Genomic DNA, 24,789 nt, shown 5'->3' with positions numbered 1-24,789 from the left:
CAAAAAACCAAAGTCATTTCAAATGGCAACTTTCTGGTTTCAAGAAACACTATAAGAAATCAAGAAAAAAATTGTGCAGTCAGGAACGGTTATTTTTTTAGACCAAGCAGAAAAAAAATATGGAATCACTCAATTCTAAGGAAAAAATTATGGAATCATGAAAAACAAAAGAACGCTCGAACACATCACTAGTTTTTTTTGCACCTCCTCTGGCTTTTATAACAGCTTGCAGTCTCTGAGGCATGGAATTAATGAGTGACAAACAGTACTCTTCATCAATCTGCCTGCAACTTTCTTTGATTGCTGTTGCCAGATCAGCTTTGCAGGTTGGAGCCTTGTCATGGGCCATTTTCTTCAACTTCCACCAAAGATTTTCAATTGGTTTAAGATCCGGACTCTTTGCAGGCCGTGACATTGACCTTATGTCTTTTTTTCAAGGAATGTTTTCACAGTTTTTGCTCTATGGCAAGATGAATTATCATCTAGAAAAATGATTTCATCATCCCCCAAACATCTTTCCAATTGATGGAATATAAGTGTCAAAATATCAACGTAAACTTGTGCATTTATTGAAGATGTAATGACAGCCATCTCCCCAGTGTCTTTACCTGACATGCAGCCCCATATCATCAATGACTGTTCAAATCAATGACTGTGGAAATTTGTGGACTGTGTCAATGACTGTGGAAATTTGCATGTTCTCTTAAGGCAGTCATCTTTATAAATCTCATTGGAACAGCACCAAACAATAGTTCTAGCATCATCACCTTGCCCAATGCAGATTCGAGATTCATCACTGAATATGACTTTCATCCAGTAATCCACAGTCCACGATTGTTTTTCCTTAGCCCATTGTAACCTTGTTTTTAGCGCATTTTCTCATTTATGGAATAAATGCACTATTGTGCTCGCCATGTCCGTCTGTCTGTCTGTCTGTCCGTCCGTCTGTCCGTCTGTCCGTCCGTCCGTGACCTCAAGTTTTCGTCGACGAGAAAATGCGCTCTCTGTCACTCACTGCTGTGAGTACTGTTTCTTTCTGTTTTGGTGTTAATGATGGCTTTCGTTTAGCTTTTCTGTATGTAAATCCCATTTCCTTTAAGCGATTTCTTACAGTTCGGTCACAGACATTAACTCCAGTTTCCTCCCATTCGTTCCTCATTTGTTTTGTTGTGCATTTTCGGTTTTTGAGACATATTGCTTTAAGTTTTCTGTCCTGACGCTATGATGTCTTTCTTGGTCTACCAGTATGTTTGCATTTAACAACCTTCCCATATTGTTTGTATTTGGCTCAGATTAGACCCAGCTGACTGTGAACAACCAACATCTTTTGCAACATTGCGTGATGATTTACCCTCTTTTAAGAGTTTGATAATCCTTTCCTTTGTTTCAATTGACATCTCTCGTTTTGGAGCCATGATTCATGTCAGTCCACTTGGTGCAGCAGCTCTCCAAGGTGTGATCACTCCTTTGTAGATGCAGACTAACGAGCAGATCTAAATTGATGCAGGTGTTAGTTTTGGGGATGAAAATTTACAGGGTGATTCCACAAATTTTTCCTGAGAATTGAATGATTTCATATTTTTTCCCCTCTGCTTGGTCTGAAAAAATAACCGTTACTGACTGCACAATTTTTTTCTTGATTTCTTATAGCGTTTCTTAAAGCCAGAAAGTTGCCATTTGAAATGACTTTAGTTTTGTGTCATGTCTGTGATCTTCTTTTTTTTCTACTAAGCTAAACAACTGAATGAACATCCTCCGAGGCCGGTGATTCCATAATTTTTGCCAGGGGTTGTGCAAAGATATTTGAAAGTTTTTAAAGCCAACGCCCCAAGATGTTGTTGCCCTATTATTTAATAACAACAGCAACAAATAATTAAAATTGAATTGAATTTAAACGTAAGGAACTCAATTGATTTATTTTTCTCAGTCGACGAGTCATCCAACACCCTCGTGATTGTGCTGTCGTCCGTCCTGGGAGGCTTGTTGCTCATCGTCCTGGTGGTTCTGCTGGTGTGAGTACACGTCTTGCGCGTCGAGTATTGTACGGCAAATTCTTATTATTCTTCAATAGCAGGTTGCTATTCAACGATTATCATAGATTAAAGTCAGTGGCTTCTGGATTTTTCATATCTTTGCGAACATCAAAACAACGAGGTTACATAATTTCTTCCTCTTTGCAGAGTATTTTTGAAATCACGGAATAAAAAAACAAAAACTTCGTCGAAGACTGGCGAAATTGAATTGCAGGAAAACCGGGATGGGAATAATTCTGAGCCAATAGACGCTTCAAATAATGCAATAAGCACCAATCCTGAGGACGAAAGAGATTCAAGTGTATCAGTCAATCCGATTGTGCTGCACCCTCCGATTGACCGTCAGGGCGCCGGGTTTGGCACAGTACAGCCGCCCGGAGGCTCAACAAATCTTCACAGTTTGAATCCCAACGACTTGCCTGGACAGGCTGCTTACCGTTCGTCAGCTCTTCAAGCACCAGGACCTCGCCCAACGGATCCTTACCCAAGGACTGCTCCTCAACCTTCGTATCCCTACCCTGCAGCAGGCCCACCACGCCGGCGAAATGAGTCAGCGTCGCCACCACGCATGTCACGTCGTAGCGCTTACGACCAAAGGCGCGATGCTCAAAATCGTGACCAGAGACCGCCACCTCGACGCGGGTCAGTGGATCCTCGAATGGCTTACCCTCGAAATCCCGACAACCGACCTGCCGCGCCTCAGTACAGAGATGCTGCTGGTGCACCGCGCCCCTACACCCAAAGAAACCGAAGCGCTGATATGGCGCCAAGATCTCTCCCTAGGTTGACTTCACCATCAGCGAGACCTCCTATAAATCCGGCCAAAATGGAATACGGAAGGGACGCTGGTCATCCATCCTTAAATAGAAGTCTGCCTCCTACAAGTAAGTATATCCTCTATATATTTAGTGCACAGCGAATGTATCTTCCGACTGATATCGTAGCTCACTTCCTACGTGGTTTGGATTAAGAGTTATTTTTGCGTAGCCCGCCATCAATTCTTATTGACTTATACCATATATCAAATATATTTATATTTTGAATCTATTTTGTTTCTGTACCTCTTGTGGGCATGATTATTCAAATTAGCCTACTCTTTCTCTGAATGATCGCCAATCTCTAATGGTGGATGAGTGTGACTTAGAAACTGTTTGGTTATGCTAGATGCATTTAATATGACACAACATCGCTCTCTGAATATGGTAAAGCTAAGAAATCCAGCATAACACAGATTGGTGATTGTGTAAGAAATATCAAGGATCGAACTAATGTTCTATAAATTTTCACAAAATATTTATTAATTTGATCTTCATTCCATTCAGGCGCAGGTCAAAGCCGTCCAGGTCCCGGGGCTCCGTACCGCGCTTCAGATCCGCGCTACCGCTCGCCTGAAGCTCAGTATCGCTCAGCGCCTCGCACGTCGTCCGATGTTCGACGACCGAGGTCCAGCAACAACTTCTAATGAGGAGTTGGAGAGATGCTACTGCAAATTTATAAGTGTCATCTTTGCGCGTTTCGATGTTTAATTTACTTCCATGACGGGTTTTCTGAAATAAACTTGACAAGACTAAAATTTACATGTGACTTTTAATGGCAAGCAGAATAAAAAGGCTCGTTGGATGCGGTCTAAAAAGTATAATTCTTTCTTTTGTCACAATGAGAGTTTCAGCGATCCAAAGAGCAATGATGGGTCAATCTGCCCTAGTAGATTTTTGGACGCTCAATACGTCTTTGATAATATAATCATTGATTAGCATGCATTACTATTCAACTCTTGTAAAGCCTGGTTATTCTGCATGTTCATTATAAGATAAGAAGGTACGCAAAGTGTAGATGATGTGATGATTGAAATTTTAATCATCCTAATTTTTTGAGTGGAGCTCAATTTTTGGTTCAATATTGAATGAAAATTTACTAACTTCAATTATAATATAAGTTAAATTTTAAAGTAGTTATATATTATTACTGACGGTAAATTTTTACTCGATAAAATAAATTTCATTTTTTGATCAATGCAGCACCAACTATGTGGCGAATTTAATTTTTAGAACAAGATGTACTATTAATATCACAACAATTCCTAAATAAACGTCCTATGCAAATCAGAGAAAAAGTCGCATTGCTCAAAGCGCCATTAAATAATAATCCTAATTCAACTTATTGAAGAAGTTGCAAATTCATAGGAATCAAGATAAAATTGCAGAAAATTATTAATATTTTATTCATATCAAAATTATTCATATTACTGAATGAATAATGAAGGAAACATTCATGAAGCGCGAATGTTAGATGAAATAAAATTTTATTGAAAAGATATAGAAAATGTGTGTGAGATGAATTTAAAATCGACAGAAAACGTAGCAGGTAAATTTAAGGAAACTTTATGAATAACACAATATAAGTAAAAACATATTATAATTATCAAAAATTTCTTTTTTTTTTTGTAAGTGTCAGCATAACTCCAAGTGAGGTTTCATACAAACGAAAAATACAAGCAATCAAACATAATAACACCGTGGAAATCTAAAAATAAAATAAGGATGTAGGTATATTTATGGATTCATTTTGCGGCGTAGTAAGTTTCTTAGCCGGCCATGCACGCTGGGTGATGTCTCTGCCCAACGCCTTGAATTACAACTTGAACCTGCAAAAAAAAAGGCTTTATTTAACTCCGTTTCTAAACATGAATTATTCTAACTCTAAGGAAAAAATTCATATAATTTTAAGTAGATTTATTTCTTGCTTTTTCACTGATTACAATGATGTGCGACTGTTTTAAATGGTTCAACAAACAGATTCCATTAATTGTATGCATCATTCACGAATTAATGCGCGTTTTATTGTTTAGCTATTAGTGATGGAGTATACGTATTTATCGCTGCTTAATAAATTTTAAATGATTAATCAAAGCCTCTGAATAAATACCTCTCTTTTTCCTCTTTTTCAAAATCGAAGTCCTAGAATCATTTGAGTACATCCTGAAAGTACAGAAAACGATGAAAAAACATGCAACAAGTGATAGAAGCTGAGATTTGTAACAACATATAACCGTACAATTTTATTCTTAAATGAAGTTATAGAAACTCGTCCGCAGTTGAGAGAAGAATTTAGGAGAAAACGAGCTTTTAATTAGTATGTCGGTGCAACCAAGAGACCCGGATAACCCAGACTGTTTATGACGAAATCGAGGCTTCAGCATCTAAAAAATAAATTTTAATTAATAAATTAAGATGAAATGCAAACTCTTACCGTCACACATGGCAAAATTTTATTTGTGCGAGTCTTCTGACGGTATGCATTTTGATTTTTGAAGCTTTGGATGCCTGTCCATAAAGAGAGCAACTCCATGACAGTTAATTCTAATCAATACTGTCGACGGATAGCTCTCTTCATAGTACAGGATCTTTGTGCACAGCTCTCTTCATAGTACAGGATCTTTGTGCACAGCTCTCTTCATAGTACAGGATCTTTGTGCACAGCTCTCTTCATAGTGCAGGATCTTTGTGTACAGCTCTCTTCACAGTGCAGGATCTTTGTGCACAGCTCTCTTCACAGTGCAGGATCTTTGTGTACAGCTCTCTTCACAGTCCAGGATCTTTGTGCACAGCTCTCTTCACAGTGCAGGATCTTTGTGTACAGCTCTCTTCACAGTGCAGGATCTTTGTTCACAGCTCTCTTCACAGTGCAGGATCTTTGTTCACAGCTCTCTTCACAGTGCAGGATCTTTGTGCACAGTTCTCTTCATAGTACAGGATCTTTGTGCAGGGCCATCTTACCATACAAACAGGTGTCGTAGGAGCCATCGGTACAAACTTCAATGGTCTCATGAGCTTCAAAATTCCGCAGAACTACATACATCTTCAATTTCCCGACGAATTTCCTTGAAGTTTATCCATCATTTATGATCGATTTTTAACCACAACTTTCAGGGAAGATTTCAATTTTCCTGATCAGAAATCAATTAACTTGTCATATTTAGGCGGTGCTTACATTGTGACCTTAATTGCCTCCAGGAGGTGACGAGGTATTATCGGTAAAATATCTACATTATTTTTCTTAGACGCTGCAAGGACGTGATTGATTGACTGTCCGCCACATTAATTGAATTAAATGCTGCCAGGGTTCAGTAGATAAGGCGGAAATTCCGACAATGATTTCTTAGTTCGGTTAAATTTTTGTGTAAATTCGAGGTTTCGGCTCGGTGATTCGTGTATAAAATTCCCTCCGATTATACACTATCAGTTTGAAATAGTTTCATGAGATAAAACTATGGCTGTTTTGAAACACAGCATAAATCATCTTGTCCACTGGGCTGGTATATCATTGGAACAAAATTTTGTATTTCCAAATCTTTGTTCCACCAACGAAGCCTTTATGTTTTAATGTCATCGTTGACACTCCGAGCACACAAGTGAAAGCTTCATTAATATTCCACTGGAGTTCCATTATGGAGGCGCTTCACTGGAGCAGTCGCGTTGTCTTCAATATGAATTAAGTGGCTCAGCCGTAAGCTCCTCACGTGCACAATTCTTTCCAACACTAAAAATCTGGAAGTTGGCGCTGATGAAAATTGTGGTACTAGCGAGATTTTCTTGAAACCACATCATTAACTTGAGTTGCAGTATGTTGAAAATTGTTGTTTTATCGGTATGTTTTAAACGAAGAATTTAGTAACTTCATTGAGGCACCAGTCAATGCTAAGGGGAAATTTCACTTAGTTGAGCACCTCGCTAATACGAATATGCGAGTATTATTTTCATTGTTCTTCATTTTTTTTCACAAAGCTTTCGACTTTTTCGACGAGCCAAATAAGTGTTATTGAAGTATAATCTATTTTTTTTATTTTACATACGAATTTTATATTCATGACGGTTTATATTCATATTATATTCATTCACGTTATATTCATGACGGTTTATATTCATGACGGTTTATATTCATGACGGTTAAGGATGATAAAGTGGGCTGAACTTCAAAGGTTCAGTTACCTGCTATAAAAAGGATAGTGAGAAGAGGAGTCCGAAGAAGATGATGAAGAAATTAACGGGCGAAAAGCTGGAAAGATTAAAAAAGAGATACATAAAGGATTTTGATATAGATATAAGAAGTGGAAGAATAGGAAAATAAAGCAGGAAGATATATAGAGATATAAGAAAGTGGATGATGCCAGCGTACTAGGGGTCCGAGCTGGCCTCTCAACTCGATGCTTCCTGCGTGAGGACATGAGGGCTTCCGTGTTGTATCTCTCCTGTGATCTGAGCGACGCTCGGCCGTCGACGATGTCATCGTGGTCTGGCGCTCGATCAATCGAGAAATATAGCATTTGGGGAATTGGAGGTATTAACATGGACATCGTACATGTTAATTATGATCATTATAATGCTGAAGTGACAATTTAAATAAAGTAAAAGAGACATAAAACTAAAGAATTCTATTATAAATGGTAAAAGAAGAAAAACTGTCCTATCTAAATTTTCGAGAGGGGTGAAATTAGTGTAACTACCAGAGAAGTAAAATCTGGCTTGACGGTGACATTCTAAACGCACATTCCGGCACTTCAGTGATGCATACCGTACTAATTACCACATCGTGAAACGCTTGCATGGCTCATGATACGCAAGTAACGCACGCGGTGGCCTAAGTTCGACAATACAAACAAGTGATAATAACGTAACTCGTGACCCGTGCGCACGATCTTGTTAGGTAAGCAGTGCGCATGAGGCTTCATATCATCAAATATGCGCACCAGCGGTTGTAATGAGCACCGAAACCTGAGCCTATGGCTGTAGTCGTGCTGCAACATAATTATTTGTTAATAATACATCTGGTGATTGATGACGTTAGTGCTAATAAGTTTTCGCTCTCTGTGAGATGACATCAAATTTTCAGTAGTAGTCCTTTTACTAATGATGTAAACTTTAACATTAAAAACCGACGGTTACAGAACCCAGATACAATCCTGCGCAAACTACTCACTTTATCGTATAATTCTGCAATCAAGTCTTCAGCATTCGAGAATTTCTCTAGTGAGAATTAGAACCCACATCACGCTAAGGTTCTTCATTGTTTATGTGTGGCACGCAACTCGAATAACTTACATGTCTGGTGAAGCAACAGCAAGTGAGGCAATACCACGCTGTCAACGATTATATTTTCGTAAAAAATCGTCGCTAAAAGCAAAAATGAAGCCTCTCGTGCTTAGAAGCCATGACTAAAATTCTTTAAGGTTTACACCAAAATTAAATCCAAATACTGAATATAAATTTCTCGCACCTAGCAAAATAAATAAATGAAATGGGTTCATTGCATAAGAGATAGTGTACATGAGAATAAGACTGCAATACGACAAAGGAAAAGTATTCAGTTCGGAAATGCTTTGTTGGTTTAGAGTACGGTATCCTATTTACACAACCTAGTGTAGGGCCTCTCAAGCTGAACCAATCTAATGACAGGATGGAAGCAAATATTTAAAAGATGGAGAATATGTAGATTCAGGAAGTTTATCACATGTAAAATGGTGCGAAAAGAGAAATAATGTATCACAGTACCGATTTTAGCGCCTTCTGACACAGAATTTGTTCGTTTAGCACTTGCCAGGGAGAGTCGCAGCCCCGTTGATTTTTTTCATGCAACACTCTTCCGTTGTTATCAGACATTATATGCTAATCTGATGATTGTTTAGCGCAATCAATAAAGTTGTCATGTAATCAAGATTTAAATTTCTTTATGAGCTATTTCAATTTTTCCTAATGCTCCTAATAATATGGAAATCATAATGATAGCTGTAAGACAATCCTACCAAATGGACTGAAAAGAATTCGACATGTAAGGAGGCATTATGTAATTGGAGTGGAATTTAATATACTCTCGGCATGTAAAGTTTTGAGAAGTGGAGATAAGAAGACGACGACAATATATTGGTTACACACTTACTGAAAAATGTAATGGGGACTCACGGAGCTCGCCAAGGGACGAGGAAGACGCTGAATACGACCGAGACACGGTCGGACAACCGCGCTCGACGGAGACTGAAGCTCGAGTGATGCTGCCGTGCGGTTGCCGCGGAGTCGCCGGCACCGCCTCCGAGTAGAATACACAATCGCGTATCCGGCGATCCGGATCTCGCAATGATCGGCGAGAAGACGTTTACGGACTTTTTTTTTTAATTAACTTAATAGCTAGGCTTTGAACTTCGTTCGCCTTTTGTGCTAGAATAGGCCGTTACGTTTTACGTTTATGTTGGGTAATACCCACTTGCTTTTAGCTCATATAGACGAAAGAACAATTAGATGAACCATAATTCTTTCCAATTATGCAGTAATTCATAGAATCGCTTGTTAAGCTAAAACAATTTATATCGTTTTTACGTCACACCTGAAATCACGCTAGTTTTTGATACAGAGAAGTGAATCAGTGCGACCATCGATTCAGATTGTCACTCTCTCGATTCATTAAATCAGCTTTGAAGAATGACTCAACATAGTATTTTAAAAGTAATATGAAATTCTCTAATCAGCGTCGCGTTTCAAATTCGTGTTTTTTAATAAATCGGACCCTATAAAAATGTAGGAAAGAATCGTACGTAAAATATTGGGGTATCGTCGCAGCGGTCTTGTTCTCTGTGGTGATGAAGGCGTTGTCGGGGCCGTGGTGAGCTGCCCGCGGTCGTGACTAGAATGACAAGTGCGGCAACTGCTGCCGTCATGTGCTGGGCGCTCGAGCTCAGTACAGTGACTTCTCTCCCTAGCGATGTGAATTACTTTCAAAAATATTGCTTAGAAAGAATTTAATAAGAAAAAATGCTTTAAAGGAAAACATGGCACGAAAAGGAAAAGAATTGGCGGCAGGCCACATCAGGCCTGCACTTCAGCGCTGAGATCACTATGTTATGTTATGTTATGTTAAACAACATAGATAAAATATATACATATGTTATTTAAAATAAATTTTGTAAGCATCATATATATACGTCATGCTCCATAATATTTTTCTGTAATTATTTCAATTTTCTCTTCTTGCACAAGAAGAATGCTTAAATATAATTCAGTGATGAACTGATTCAAGATTATTGTGTATGGCAGGTTCAGGTTAACTGCAAGATCTTTTTTTTTTCTTAGATCTGGTAAACTCCGAGATTTTTCACATGTGATCTATATTTATTTGTCAAAGAATGTACGTTGAACTCAATCGATAATTGAAGTCCTTACCACAAATTAATTATAAGAGTATCAGCACGAAGTTATTCTGTTACAAAGCTAACCGCATCCTTGACGAACTGATGCATGCCCAATAACTGCACATATGTACTGAAGACGAAGTAATTTTGCTGCAGACTCTTTAGCACATGACGGTCACAGCACTACGATCGTGCACAGCAGCACTGCATGCTACAACACAGCACATGCGTGTTTCAACAGTGCATAAGTTTTCTTCATTGGAAATACGTATAGCAACATTACACCCGCAAACTACAACACCTTATATGCTGTCTGCATCACATCGCGCGCGTGGTGCATGGCTTCTGTAAGGTTATTAAGTGCCACAACTCTACGTCACCTGCTGCAACACTGCACAATATACTTCTACAGTTGCATACTTGCTGCAACCCTCAATAAGCTTTCTGTGGCGACATTTCGTATTACCACTTCGATCGTGCATTGCATCAACGATGTATGCTTTAACTCTGTGCAGAAATTTTGCACGACTGTACAACTTTCAGCAAGACTGCACTTGTTTACAGCAAGACTGTACGTGCATGCAAGACTGTTCATTGTACAAACTTCCCAAGTTGTATGTGCTCGCCTATATTCTTATATTCGACAGCAGCACACGACTATGTACTGCAACACAGCTAGGCTGTAGCAGCAGGGCAGCGTCAGCAAGCCACCGCCTACCTGTCAGTGTCAGGTGACAGCGCCGCTGCCAGCAGGTGTGTCAGGTGACAGCCGCTGTGTCAGCAGGTGTGTCAGGTGACAGCGCCGCTGCCAGCAGGTGTGTCAGGTGACAGCCGCTGTGTCAGCAGCTGTGAACGACTCAACACGTGCGCCTTGTACGGACCACATCACCTTCAGTGATTCCCAGCATCTTTAATTTGTATTGTTAACTGCTACTCTGCTGTTATAGCTGTGTCTGTCATTGATTTTTAGGGAAGTAACCTGCAACTGTTAAAGTTATAGCACATGGTTTGAATATTCGTTTTGTAGTGAAGCAACGCTTAAATACAATACTTGAATATTATACTTTATACATGATTAAAGCCATCCTAGTGGCAAAATTTTATATAATTGGATAAAAACTTGATTAGCAAATGAAATTTCATTTGATTTACTTACAACATATTGTTCTACAACAACAAAATATGTTATTACAAACTCATACCATATTTGTTTTAATCAATGAATTCGCAAACTATTAACAATCGCATATGAAATTGACAAGAATTTTTGAAAATCTAGGAGCAAATATATGAACAAAACCTGTATCTATCAAATAACAGTTCGATGATTTTTGTAAACCAGGATTTATTTCAGTAAGAAATCAAACAAGGCCTTCGTATCAACGACTACGACGCCTTGCGCCAACGTCAGATATTGCTTCATGCATTGCTCAACAGTTACCCGGGACACTGGAATGTGAGATATATTTCAACACATGGCGCCGTAAAATGAAACTTGAAGTTCAATAATTTATCAAGTTCTATGAGCGTGACGACGATATTTGTTAAAAAATATCATGATCAAAATATAGTCTTATCATATTATTTGAAGGACAGCGAAATTTATTTTGAACTTTGATATCAACGACATCAATTAAACGACATCAATTTTAAAGTTTGTATCTAAACTTCACTAGTACCACTGATTGCTATTAACTAGTGTTGGGGTCACCGGGACTCGCTAATTCAGCTTCCATGACCGTACTTACAACTATACAAGGATGAATAAAATAATATATAAAAACTTTAATGATAAACAAACTTCAAATGCACATGTACAAGAAACTATGAACCGTGTGTTTCCTTAGCTCATGTGTATTGAATCGGGATCTAGACTCAGGTTAGGATTCAAGATTCGGAGCCTTCCTGATGTTAATAAATTAACAATAATTTAGAACTGGCAAGAATTGAACAACAAAAGCAGAATATAATGCAAACAATATAAATAAATAATAGACATAAATAATAATAATGAACACCTTTAAACAGCACTACCGAATTGAAACAAAAATTATCACAAAAATAAACAGACCAAATGATACAGTAACGCATACCTCAGTGGTGGATCACACAGCAATGAATAAGTGCAAAGCAAATATGAACGAGGGCACGTCCGAGGTGACTTGATACCAAAAATAGGAATACTTTACTGTAATAAAAAACTATTGCTCTGCTTCCCTTAGCGCTAGAAGAATGAATCGTGAAAATTTCCTTCTCTATTTATGCTTCCACTTGAAACTTTAACGATTCATTTTGCATTTAATTCCAGGAGTAACGTATGTGAATTTTATTTCAACTGATGTCTAACAGTTTCTGGAGATATATTTTAATATAATCTAAAGTATTTAGTAAGTTCATCAATCAAACAATCATTTTTATTAATGATGACTTGACTAATTTAAATTAATTATTAATTGAATCATCCATAAAAATAATAATAATTATAATTTAAATTGATGCCTGATAGTAAACTCACTGCGTCCTAGAGCTGGAAACTTGCTGACCGCGCTGTATAATATCAACCAAATCTGTATGTATCAAACCATATGCACCACTGAATTAACGTATATGGTAACAACACATAGTAAAATCTTTTGTTAAACGAAATTAACTCAAGTTTACTTTACTTAATTCAATCCTGGCTATTTACTTGTATTGTTATAACCTAGGACTAATTTTTATACCGATGATACTCAAGTTAAAGTGCCTGCAATTCGATAACCTATATTTTTATAAAGAAATTTGGTAAAAAATTTTATTTGGTAAAAAGCAATGACCAAAAATTAACAAAGCTTATATGACTATGAATGCTCCTTGTAAAGTGGCAGACTAGCGATGGTTTGTTGAGTGGCTGACTAGTGTCGGTAAGTCGAGTGGAAGCCAGTTGCGGTAAGTCGAGTGGCAGACTAGTTTCTGTAAGTCGAGTGGCAGCCTAGTTTCTGTAAGTCGAGTGGCAGACTAGTTTCTGTACGTCGAATGGCAGACTAGTTTCTGTAAGTCGAATGGCAGACTGGTGTCGGTAAGTCGAATGGCTTCGGCTGACGAAGTCAAGAGGCAGGCTAGTGTCAGTAAGTAGAGTGCCAGACTAGTGTCGGTGAGTAGAACTGCAGGCTAGTGTCGGTAAGTAGAGTGCCAGACTAGTGTCGGTGAGTAGAACTGGTGGCTAGTGTCGGTAAGTCGAGTGGCAGACTAGCTAGTGTCAGTAACTTGAGTGGCCGGCTAGTGTTGGGAAGTTTATTGACTATTGACAGGTTTGCGCCGAAAATTTGCGGCCGAATTACACACGTATTAAAAATTTACTCGTACATAGTCTTTAAAAACTTAGTCATTTAACTAAACAAAACTCAACTTAACTTTTACTAAAGTCATTTAACTAAACTTTGGTGTCTATGAGGTTACAAATGTTATAGGTCTAGGCGAGGATATTTGCGTAGAGGGCGGGTAGGTTGGTGTCATTGGAGTGGGGCGGCAGATGAGCTACGTTTGGGGAGAAGGGAGTCTGGGTCCTTGTGTGCCACACCAACACCTGTATAATATCAAAATCTTTATCGAAATTCGATTAAAATTAATATTTATTGCTGCTAGCTAGACTTAATGAACTCAAGTTTTTCATTAATTCTCTGATTGATTTGTTTTCGCTGTTATTTGATCAGATGTTATCATACTATCATATCCTGCACTGCGCAAAATCATACGGGTATCAAAACCCCTTTAGAACAAAGCTGAAGGCACTCGTGCTATTCGAGCTATTGACCTGCGCCTGAACTGACCTCAGTGCAGTCGTGCGCTAAAGGTTCGAGGTCGTCAAGTGAAGTTCCTAGAGCTCTCAGGAAACCGTCCTCAAGGTAAGACACCAGAAGCGGTATCGTCGCGTTCGGTTTTCTGTACAGAAACTCCAGGTTGACGGCGAAACCAGCCATGTCGACAGCGAATTTTCGGAGAGCCTGCGTATGTTAAGAATTGAGCGAAATTTGACTGAACTGGAAATAACTTCTCACAGAATAATTTTGGTTCATTAACAACTAATCCCCATGTTCAATGGATTTACATTATGCAGTGTAGATTACGTGAGAGTAAAGCGCTATTCAGAATGAATGACGTAAATAACAAATATTTAGAAATAATAGAAATGGTCTCATGCAGTCGCACCATGAACGTCATTCAAGCACATTCAGAATAAAAATATTGTGGTATAATTCTTTTGGATCGGTCAATTTATATTGAATGCCGGACGAATATTGATATAAAGTTTGAGTTGAGTAAGTACTACAAAAGTATACCGTCCCAAATAAATCCTAAAAATTTTATCCTTCGTTTCCTAATTACATGCCAAAAAGTTATTAATGGAATCGAAATTAAGTTAAAATCGATACTCTCAGTGTACCTCTAAGTTTAGCTTGGTATCGCTTACGGAATAGAATGCTACCGTTCTCCATAAGACTCTACTAGTACTTTACTCTTGGTGTGAGGTAAGAAAAACTTACTCGCGGTAAGAAAAACATGATTTCTCTTCATCTTATAAAGAAAGGAAACATCCCATTAAGTCGAAAACAATCTAGAAATCTTTGTTTCTGATGTACAGCGTTCACATGCCAGTAACACACAAAAAAGCAACATTAACAGCTGCAACAAAATAAGCAACGAGCAGTGACGGTTAAGGCAGTTCATCTGCCGCTAAAGGGAGAGGTTGAGCAGAGGCCGAGAGCAGCACGCTGGCTCATTAAAGCGACGGTTGTGCTCAGCCACGTTGCAGGAGCGGGTGAAGGCGTGAGCAGAATACCAGTGGCAACCGCCACAGCCGTCGCACTCTTGAGGAGCATAACAATCGCTGTCCACGTCGCAATCCTCTTCATCACTATCAGATACACTCTAAATTATTTAATTTCAGTGTTCCCTATAGTACTATTTATTGTATTGTGATAACTTGAGGATCATAGGAGTATGAGAAAATGTTCTCACTATGCTAATAGCTTGCATCATTATAATGGTAATAACTTTTGGAGGAGTTCTTTCCATAAATCTGAGTCTTACTATAGAATCCCTTGTTTTAACAAAGGAGCCTCTTCAATAGAAAATACACAATTAGTAATTTAAAGTCATGCATATTTTAAATGGGTGTTCTCTCGTTACGTATTTGTCAAATGGTGAACACGCTTATTTTAACACCTGACACTGTTCAAAAGAAAGTCGCAGAGCGTAATTTGAGGTCAATTTGTCTCTCATAAGTATTGCAAATAACCCGCAATAATTATTAGCTGTAAATGCTGTTTTTGATGACGGACATTTATATTTATGTTTGACAGATTCATTACTGAGATTTCCTACTTGTTTTCACTTTTCAATGCTTAACTTGAAAAAGTGTTCGTCTCCATTTATCAATGACATTTTTATGTATGAGGAGCAATAGATATCCTACATAAAATTTCTCATGAAGCAATGTATGCGAAGCAATCCAAGTTCATCTAAGAGCTAATTGTGACCAAACAATGTACGGTATTGATCGCTACATTAAATTACCGGTCACATGTCGCCCCATTCTTGGCTGCTGCAAGAAGGACGTAAGATCCTGGATATAACACGCTACAGGAATCCCAAAGTTCGAGAGTAATATAGGAGCTGATTTCTTTCTTTTCTGGAATGAGTACTTTGGCCATGCTACCCGTCGTTTGGCTTTAACTTAGTGGATATCAAACGAACGAGAAATTCATTTAGCATGAAAAGTACGACTTATAATTCAGCCCATGTTTCTCTGGCAACTGAAACAGAATCGTTGAACACCAGAGCAGCGAATCAACAAGGTATTTTTATCGTTAAAAAAAATACAAAGAGTCTACTTTTAAAGAATACAACGATTCGTCATAATCAAGAATGGAAAAATCACTTAGCCTATTACTTATAACTAGAATTAGAGCGAATAAATTACAGATCGCAACCGAATTTTGAGGGATTGAACGTAAATTCAGTTGCAAATCAGACATCGATATTTTAAATAATATGCCTTTGTTACCAGTTGTGTAGCTCCAGACTTGTCTATAAGACGGCAGGTTGCATTAGGAAATTAGATTGGTTTTCTTATGTCGGGAGATAAAGTGCTTTCCTAATGCGAGATAAAGGACCTATGAATATTCTTTAAAATAAGGCCTAGTCAAAGCATATTTATTTCGTGGTCGCACGAAAGTCATAATGTAGCATATGGATGTTAATAAGAGAAATTGAAATGTATATATAAAATGTGGAAAAATTACTTAAATATGAAATTATAATAATTGGGAGGATTTAACATATAATGATTATACGATTACTTAAATAACATTAAATAATGAAAGAACAACAAAGATTAGGCAAAAAATTCAATAACGGTGATAAGTCTGGGTTATCAATCTATGCTAACGATACGAAGCATAGTTGTTTAACTCTGGTAACGTACTAATTAATGGTTAATTATAGCTAGAGCAATAACGGTAACATAATAGTGATTGGATTGGTTACTCAATGACAAAATCATGGGCTAAGTATCCTAACTCTGAAATTTGTTACCTAATACCTGTAACCTGATTAGTTACCCAACGCAGGTATAATGAGGAGCTACCTAACACCAATGTAATAGAGGTAATGTAATAATGATCGAGAGGCTTAGTTACTTAACGCTAGTAGCATAATATTGAAGGGGTTAACTAATGGGGCTACCATAATTCGTCTACTAAAAACGGTAACTTAATATAGTGCTTAGGCCAAGTTACTTACCAATTTTAAAATAACAAAGATAGGACTATTTTATAAACGATTGTAATTGAAGAATGATAAGGTAGCTTAAATAATAATGTTCAATATACAAATATTGATATAAGAGTTCCATTTTATCGATTTTATCGAAAATTCATTCACCTGGAAGGCGTCGTGAAAGCCGACGACCTTATGTTGACGTACAATAGGCGAACTGATGCCGTACTCTAGGATCATCCCAACGGGGAACACCGAGACCTTCTGCGTGCTGCGGATCTGAAGAAAAAACATGGCATGAAACTGCAATGGAGGACTATTCTATGATCTCAATATACCTAATTTATTTTCTGTATTTCAGCCTTTATTAATACCGGCTTCTTATAGTGCAATAGAAACGCACTCAGATTAGCATTTAAGCATTATATTTAGTAAATATTTATGACAATCTTTGAATTTTTAATGATAACGATTTAGTAGAGAGTGTTCAAAGAAGTGCAACAAAGATAATTCCGGGATCAAAATGTAAGTCTTATGAAGAAAGATTAAAGATTATGAAGCTTCCAGGCCTCTGTTATCGACGTCGGCGTGGGGACCTCATTGAAGTATATAAGCATACCCACGATTTACACAAGGTCCCCGAAAGATTGCTAGAATTTGAAACAAGAACTAACTCCAGGGGCCACGGCTATAAACTAAAAAAACTGCGCTGCTACCTCTCCACGCGACAACATTTCTTCTCGCTTCGAATCACCGACATGTGGAACAGCCTCCCTGATAGCATCGTTGGCGCTCCGAGTATGAATGCCTTCAAGAATAGACTAGACGAAGCTATGCAGGAGCATATTTTCAGTCATGAAATGCCTAGCACCTTACGAGCCTTGCAATAAGTCCAGCAGCTATCTCAATCAATCGTCAGTTATGGAAAGATCGGGTTCATAAGGCCGGATCCCTTGTGAATCAAGTCACGAAAAGTACGAAAATCGGCAACAGGCCATGCATGGGCATATTTCTTCAGTGCCGACACTTCTATTCTATTCTATTTGTAAATTTGCTGGAACAGAAAAGTGGACTGCCTTTAAAGGGTCAATCAATATCTTAAAAGCTAGAGTAAAAAACAATAGGAAAGGAATAAATTGGCTTAAGATTGAATAAGACTCAAGTTTATTCTCAAGTTTATTAATACCTCAAATAATAATCACCTGTTGAAATAATCTGATGTCGTAGGAGTTGTCATCGTCAGCAAAATAGAGCACTCCTCGCTTCTCGTGGGCACGGAGCCAGTCTAGCGCTGCGCGTCTGAGAGCAATAATGAGCATGAGATATGGCTAAGCTTGATGAGAACTTCACTGTCTATTGACAATTTATATAAAATAATATAATATAATATGAGAGGGTTCCGCAACTGATTGACATGTTTCATTAAATAATTGATTGATATAACGAAAAATGTTTTCAGTGATAATCGCACCTGTTGAAGACCCCGCGCCCCACGTCGGGATCGTTCCTGTATCTCGCAGGCGTAGCGGCCGCCATGTAGCGGTGGGGGAGCCCTGAGCGCTGCAGCAGCTGCGCCACGGGCAGCTGGGTGGTCTACGGCAGGCGAGTTAGGAAATAAGTTCCTATATCACTAGTGTGCTTGAATCGTAAATTCAAGAAGAATAAATTCCCTAAGAATTTAAAGCAAAGAAAACACCAAACAAGTTCACCATATTTTAAATGATAACATTTCGGAGACCAGCTCAATTATCAGATCAAAACTGTCTTGACGTTATTGTCAAGCTTTTGCATTAAAATTCTTGGCGAGTTCACGTATTTTGGAATGACGTCTTCACTAGAGGGTAAAGTCAAATTAAGTTTCTAATTATTTCAAATTAATAGCATAGACGCAGTTAGCAAAATTCCGGCCTTCATTTGACCGAAAAAATTAATAAAATTTTCAGATAGAAAAATTGACTTGAATTGATCCTACTTGCGCCAGTTACAAATATTTTTCTAAGCCTCACCTCGCCATCTTCAACGACCAGCCAGAAAATAAAATCCAGGTTCATCAGCGTCTGCGAGAGTCGCGTCAGGTCCGCCATCTGCGTGGGGCGGCGGTAGGTTGGCGTCACGACGAATACCGTGGGGCTAGACCACGGCAGCTGCAGGCCGGAATACTTCTTTTTAATGTGGCTTCTCAGCCCCGACCAGAGACTAGAGTTGCCGAGCATAAAGGGTGCTTCTGTCTCATCCGAAATATTGTGCACTGCGGTTGGGTGCTCAGGCGTACATTGAATGTTCGTTGAATATAGGAGATTTGAGTGCAAATAATATGTGATTTGAATAACTTGTACGATAAGAAGAATATAAAGTAGCATTGTTTTAGTAAAGCGAACTGACATGCTGCGCACAAAACTTTATGTCTGTTTATAACATGAGCTTTTTTAGTGCGTTCATCAATATTTTATCGAACGCTTAGCTGAAATTTGAGACGATGTTTTATGACGACGTTTCTTGGCAAAATTAGCTGAGCGCTTCGATGGGAACTCATTTCGTGTTAACGCAAATCATATATTTAAATCTCACGAGTTGTGTTTCGCCTAGGGGCCACATTTTCATAGAATGTTTTATCCACACACCAAATGATCAACCTGAAGACTAAAGTGCAACTGCGTGCAGTCTTCTTGTTGAGTACAACAAGACCGAACCGAGCTTAGCAGCACATGTGCTAGAATTGTACTTCTTGCAGTGTCATGTCAGTTCATTACCTTGTGTTCATGACAGGAGACGGAACTTCACAGGTGTCACAGGTAATAAAGCCTCAAGATTTGCAATCGGACAAGGAAAAGCATGAATTAAGCTACTAGAGAAGCGACCACAGAAATTAAGTTTCGCTCTTCAATGTTTCGAGCCTGATCATATTTTCTGGGTGAGTTTACTACGTAATTCCACATAATAATTAGACTAGTAAGTTCTTCATCCGTGTAAATATTACCAAGAATCGTATCAAAGAATGAGGTATAGGTCCAAAAATTGATTCAGAGGAGCCAATTTCTCTAGATAAATCTAAAATAACTTCTCATGTTGAATTGAAATTTTTATCACGCATAATGCGTATTGAGGCAAGCCAATAATGAAGTTTGAATGAATTGGAAATAATTCATTGATGATGATATTTGCATTTTTATTCACAAGGCTTTCATTACAAGCGACAGAATGAGGTTCTCACATCATTCAAGACAAAGACAGAACAACTGAACAACAAGACCTCAAACATAAACAAGACATTAACACGAAGTAAGTAGTAATTAAGTAGGACGACTCGATCTCTAATTAATGACTCGAGCAATTATATGAACAAATATATAGAGCAATATAGGTCGGGTAAAACACAAGTAAAATTGGCAGCCATCTCCTTATATCAGATAAGCCTCAATAATTTATAGAAATATTCTCTTTTGTAAGTAAGTACACAGCGTGTATCGGCCATTAATAATCCAAAGTGTGAAGTTGGTTATTACAAGGGCACATCACATTACCACCATTGCCCTCTCATATTTGAAGGGTAAGCTGTTATAATAAACCTCTTGAATCCATGGAACTATCTTCATAATTTTTTAGCACTTCACGAGTTACAATGATATAGTTAATACCCTTGTATACATTTTTTTAGAGATATCAGCGATATATTTCATACACACTCAACTACGTATACGCAAATTACTAAAAAATTAAGAAACATGACTTAAATTTAAAAATTTTTCGTTTCTTTGCAAACTTCATTTATGTTTACTATTTTGAATTAATTATTTATGCCTAAAAGGTCAGTCTTAGTCACTGAAGCAGTGCATAGACAGCAAGGAAATCTTATGGTCAATTATTGATTACGATTTTAGACAGAGGAAGTCGGGCAACCATTTTGTTCCCGATGAAAATATATCACTTTTGTTTTAATATAACAGAGTGGTGTTGCTAATTAAGTTCGAAATATCAAATGAAAAAACGATTTATTATATATTTATGATGATTTTCACAATTCATCCTACTTCATTCCATTCTTCGTTCGCCAATGGGGTTGAATGCTTGTTACGAAACAAAATGCTTACAATGCTTGTTAACGAAACAAAATATCTCACAGAAACTGCAGCTACTTGAATTTTGATTTTCAATTAGCAGACCTTTTCAATAAATTTCTAGGTATTCATGAAATATGTACTGTAAAATTTTGAGTTTATTTACTCGGGGTTACAGTGTTTTCACTGAATTAGCAAATAAAATGAAAACTATCCGGGCATGTAATCAATAATCTCAGAAATCGTACATCCATGCTGAATACCGAATTCTAATTTAATCTCGCGAATTCTTGCTGACTCGGTAGATTTCTAATCGAAAAGTAAAATCAAGTTGTACCTTTAATTCATATTCAGGAATCCAGAGTGCAAAGATATATACGCCGTGACACTAATTGTTGCATCGGCCATATTGCTGCTAAGGTTTTTTATCTGAACATAACATAACATAAGGTTATAACTTTTAGAATGACAGCCGGATTATATTTACCTCTAATGCCAAATTGGCACCGATTATCAGCTGTTCACATATTTAGTGTATTTCTGACATATATCGAATGAAGGTGAGCAAAACATTCAAACACTATTTGGTAAATGATTTGCTGTCGCCTGTTCAGTCGTTGATTCTTTGCTGATAAACCAAGCCAGTAGCTGCTGATAAATCAATCAAACTAGTCCAGTTCACCAAGCCAGTCCAGTTCACCAAGCCAGTCCAGTTCACCAAGCCAGGCCCAGCCAGTCCACTTCTACAGAAAAGTCAAGCTGCGGAGAGCTAGGAAGCTGCCCACGAAATCCAATCTGAGGTGTAGGCCACGCGATGGTAGATACCTGCGGGGAGAGAACCACTCAGAACAATCGACCAGATGCAACTTAGAACAGAAAGCCCGGGGACGTTCAATGGTTCTTTATACTATAATGCATATTATAATAGTTGTTTATTAAATTTACCTTATAGACTCAGGGCTGCTTTATAGCTTTCACGCACAGACTTCATTAAATCTAATTTTAATTCTCTCACTTATTTATCAGAGAGTAAAATAGTGAAGACAAATGAAAATGGAATTATTGTACACATTCGTGCTATATCTCAACCGGAAAAAAGTATATTAACTTCTGAGTCTCAGAGCAGAACCTTTTCATACAACAAATGCGGTCATCAGCTAACAACTATTGATATTTTTAAAGCAAAGCTAATCCTACACAAATTAAACAAATTTCTAAAAAAAAAAAAAACATTTTATCGTCATCTCCGTCGTCAGTGCAAAAATTCAAGAATTTAGATACACTATTCAAGCAATCGATTCACATTGATACTTAATATTTTGAACGCTAAAATTTTTCTGCATTAAAAATTTGCGCAGGTCACCTGGCTGCCGATCCCTGGCACAAGAGTAGCCGGCAGATACGATGCCTGCGAGGTACCAGCGTCCGTGTATCTGCATGTTCAGGGGACCTCCCGAGTCTCCTTGACACGAGTCTTTCCCGCCGTTCGTGTACCTGAAAAACCACCGCAACCAATTTAACCATCAATTAATAATTTTTGGTGCAGTCAAGTAATAAAATATAATGAATGAATTTTGTGAACTAGGCATGTCGGTCTAAATTTATCGTTTATTGAAAACTCCGATTACGATCGTAAATACAAGTTCAATTTAAATTAGATCATACCCAGCACACATCATCTCCTCATGTATGATGACATTGATGCCCTTCTGCCGATGCCACGACTCGCAGAGCTGAGAGTCGATCACGGGCACGTCTACGACCTGCAGGGTCTTGGGGCGCTGTCGCGATCCTACAACGCACGCAAGCCAACCAAATTATTAGGCAAGATTGTTCCTATTGTTATGCGAAGAAAAGCTCGAGAAATCGTTCTTCTAGAAGCTCAAAAAATCGTTCTGGAAGAAAAAACTCAATAAATCGTTATTCTATACGCTCAAAAAATTGTCCTGAAAGTAAAAGCTCAAGAAATCTTTCTGCCAAGAAGAGCTCAAGAAATCGTTCTGCAAAGAAAAGCACAGAAAATGGATCTGTAAAGAAGAGCTCAGAAAATCATTTTGCAAAGGAAAACTCTAGAAATCGTTCTGCATGGAAATGTTCAAATAATCAGGGCACCTCAGCACCCATTCGCACCTGCTTACCGGGCACCCCAACACTCAATCATATCTGCTTTCAGGACACCCTTTCACACCTGCTTGGAGGGCACCCGAACACCCAATCATACCTGCTTGCATTACACCCATTCACACCTGCTTACCGGGCACCTCAACACCCAACCATACCTGCTTGCATTACACCCTTCCACACCTGCTTGGAGGGCACCCCATCCTGCCGCCCAGCCGAAGTGTCCCAGGAAGTCGGTGCCCTTCTCAGGCAAGCAGATGGGTTGGATGTGCGGCTCGTAGTGCACCGGCACCTCCAGCCTGATGACTGCAACGTCGTAGCGGTCCGCTTGTGGGGTGAACTTGAAACGCGGGTGCACCTGTGGGAATACAATGTCAAATAATAGCAATTTTTATTAGCACTTCACTGAATAAACAATCAAATAACAACCGTTCTGCCAACACGTGTGCATCACTAGATAGCTGATCAAAAACTCTGATACTCATGCAAGGAAAAATATGTCATGTTCCGAGGGCATTTTTGATTTAGTTTCGGTGGTATAGCTAGGAAATAAATCTTTCCCTGCTAAACACAATGATATTAAATTCCATGGAAAAATTATTTTAGTTCTTGCATTGAATAAAGCTTGCAGACCTTTATATCGCTTGCACGATAGACCCTGGCGGGCAGCGGCTCTTGGTCTGAGTTGAGGATGTAGTCTCCGAGCGTGACTCGTATCTGGCTCGCCCTCGCCCTGCGCCCAGCACAATGTGGTAAGTTATTATATATTATATTATATTATATTATATTATACCATATTATATAATTGAAATAAATTATGCAGCTTACTTCTCCCGTGTACCAAAGATTTGGACCCTTTATGCAAGGCCAGCTAAGATAAAATTCAGTCCTTAACCAGAACTGGCACTGAAAGGAATTTTACGGCTCAATGAGGCTAAATAGCTATACAACACCATCAAAATATTAAAAGAATAATCGGTGTAATACTCACCTCGCCACACAATGTCCAGCTGTGACCACGTGAAATTTGTTGATGAGTGAGCCCCCGCAACGACTAGAACCGATCCTTATGTACGCCTGCAATGACATTCAGGCCCTCAATTTCCAGCTAATACTCAAGTTATATATTTCAATACTCTAGTTAGATGCTTATAACAATATTGTGGCCGCAGCGTTTGCACTTCACGCACCGCAATTGTTCGTTAGGATTAGTTTTCTTGGCCGCTCAGCCATCGCTTGCATACGACGCCTCCCGATGCCGTATGGCGAAAAGGCAGTTCATCAACTAGCGAAGTTGATTGCTTTATTGCGTACTGTGAAACTGTTCTTATAATCGCTTTTTACTTTTGTATTGTAGACCTATGCTAAATAATTAAAACCTTTTAGTTACTGTTGGCCTGCTGATTGTCATATTATTGTTGGACTGTTTGTCCAGTTTGAGGTTGTGCCAGCGGCCAAGTTGAATTAGATAATTCTTTTCTACATGTTAACCACTAGTATGAATAATCATTCAAAATCAACGTGAACTGAAGTCCAGTGTTGATCCATCGTATCCACTTAATAAAATCGAGAGAATTGATATTTTTTAAATATATACATATATTTGGAAACCAGAATCGAAGAAGAGTACTGTATAAATGAGTAT

At 38.3% G+C, this 24,789-nt stretch overlaps 3 protein-coding genes across 4 annotated transcripts in view; 1 reads left to right on the top strand and 2 right to left on the bottom strand.

Moving 5' to 3' along the window:
* Nucleotides 1-1,413: 1,413 nt before the first annotated feature.
* On the top strand, nt 1,414-3,979 carry LOC108674073 (proline-rich protein HaeIII subfamily 1). The gene is made up of 4 exons (XM_018161971.2): nt 1,414-1,453; nt 1,928-2,012; nt 2,181-2,917; nt 3,356-3,979. Exons 1-4 carry the CDS (start codon nt 1,414-1,416, stop codon nt 3,493-3,495), a joined length of 1,002 nt encoding a protein of 333 aa, XP_018017460.1. The 3' UTR covers nt 3,496-3,979.
* Nucleotides 3,980-13,588: 9,609 nt separating this feature from the next.
* LOC108674071 (galactosylgalactosylxylosylprotein 3-beta-glucuronosyltransferase S) lies at nt 13,589-19,601 on the bottom strand. Its single transcript, XM_018161970.2, has 6 exons — nt 18,975-19,601; nt 18,440-18,561; nt 18,171-18,267; nt 17,134-17,247; nt 14,019-14,192; nt 13,589-13,774 (listed from the first exon to the last, which is right to left on the bottom strand). Exons 1-6 carry the CDS (start codon nt 19,350-19,352, stop codon nt 13,661-13,663), a joined length of 999 nt encoding a protein of 332 aa, XP_018017459.1. The 5' UTR covers nt 19,353-19,601; the 3' UTR covers nt 13,589-13,660.
* Nucleotides 19,602-20,117: 516 nt separating this feature from the next.
* The window catches only part of LOC108674083, a 28,505-nt gene continuing 23,833 nt past the window's right edge, over nt 20,118-24,789 (bottom strand). For both annotated transcript variants that reach the window (XM_018161985.2, XM_018161986.2), the window contains exons 8-13: nt 24,136-24,221; nt 23,778-23,877; nt 23,328-23,502; nt 22,689-22,815; nt 22,387-22,517; nt 20,118-21,848 (exon numbers count right to left, since the gene is read on the bottom strand). In XM_018161985.2, the coding sequence (XP_018017474.1) occupies nt 21,793-21,848; nt 22,387-22,517; nt 22,689-22,815; nt 23,328-23,502; nt 23,778-23,877; nt 24,136-24,221 (675 nt within the window). In that variant the 3' untranslated portion in view covers nt 20,118-21,792. The remainder of the gene's footprint in view (nt 21,849-22,386; nt 22,518-22,688; nt 22,816-23,327; nt 23,503-23,777; nt 23,878-24,135; nt 24,222-24,789) is intronic.

The sequence above is a fragment of the Hyalella azteca genome, unplaced genomic scaffold (assembly GCF_000764305.2).
Source record: "Hyalella azteca isolate HAZT.00-mixed unplaced genomic scaffold, Hazt_2.0.2 contig1289, whole genome shotgun sequence".
Classification (NCBI taxonomy): Eukaryota; Metazoa; Arthropoda; class Malacostraca; order Amphipoda; family Hyalellidae; genus Hyalella; species Hyalella azteca.
This window is presented reverse-complemented; position numbering and strand designations above follow the sequence as displayed.

Bases quoted from the DNA above. Each gene is read 5' to 3' on its own strand.
- LOC108674073 (XM_018161971.2), top strand. From the start codon at position 1,414: ATGATTCATGTCAGTCCACTTGGTGCAGCAGCTCTCCAAG. The intron at 2,013-2,180 runs GTGAGTACACGT...TCCTCTTTGCAG, and splicing joins GTCCTGGTGGTTCTGCTGGT to AGTATTTTTGAAATCACGGA. The intron at 2,918-3,355 runs GTAAGTATATCC...CATTCCATTCAG, and splicing joins TAGAAGTCTGCCTCCTACAA to GCGCAGGTCAAAGCCGTCCA.
- LOC108674071 (XM_018161970.2), bottom strand. From the start codon at position 19,352: ATGTCAGTTCGCTTTACTAAAACAATGCTACTTTATATTCTTCTTATC. The intron at 17,248-18,170 runs GTGATTATTATT...TTTTTTCTTCAG, and splicing joins ACATCAGATTATTTCAACAG to ATCCGCAGCACGCAGAAGGT. The intron at 13,775-14,018 runs GTCAGTTCAGGC...GATATTATACAG, and splicing joins TAGCGCACGACTGCACTGAG to GTGTTGGTGTGGCACACAAG.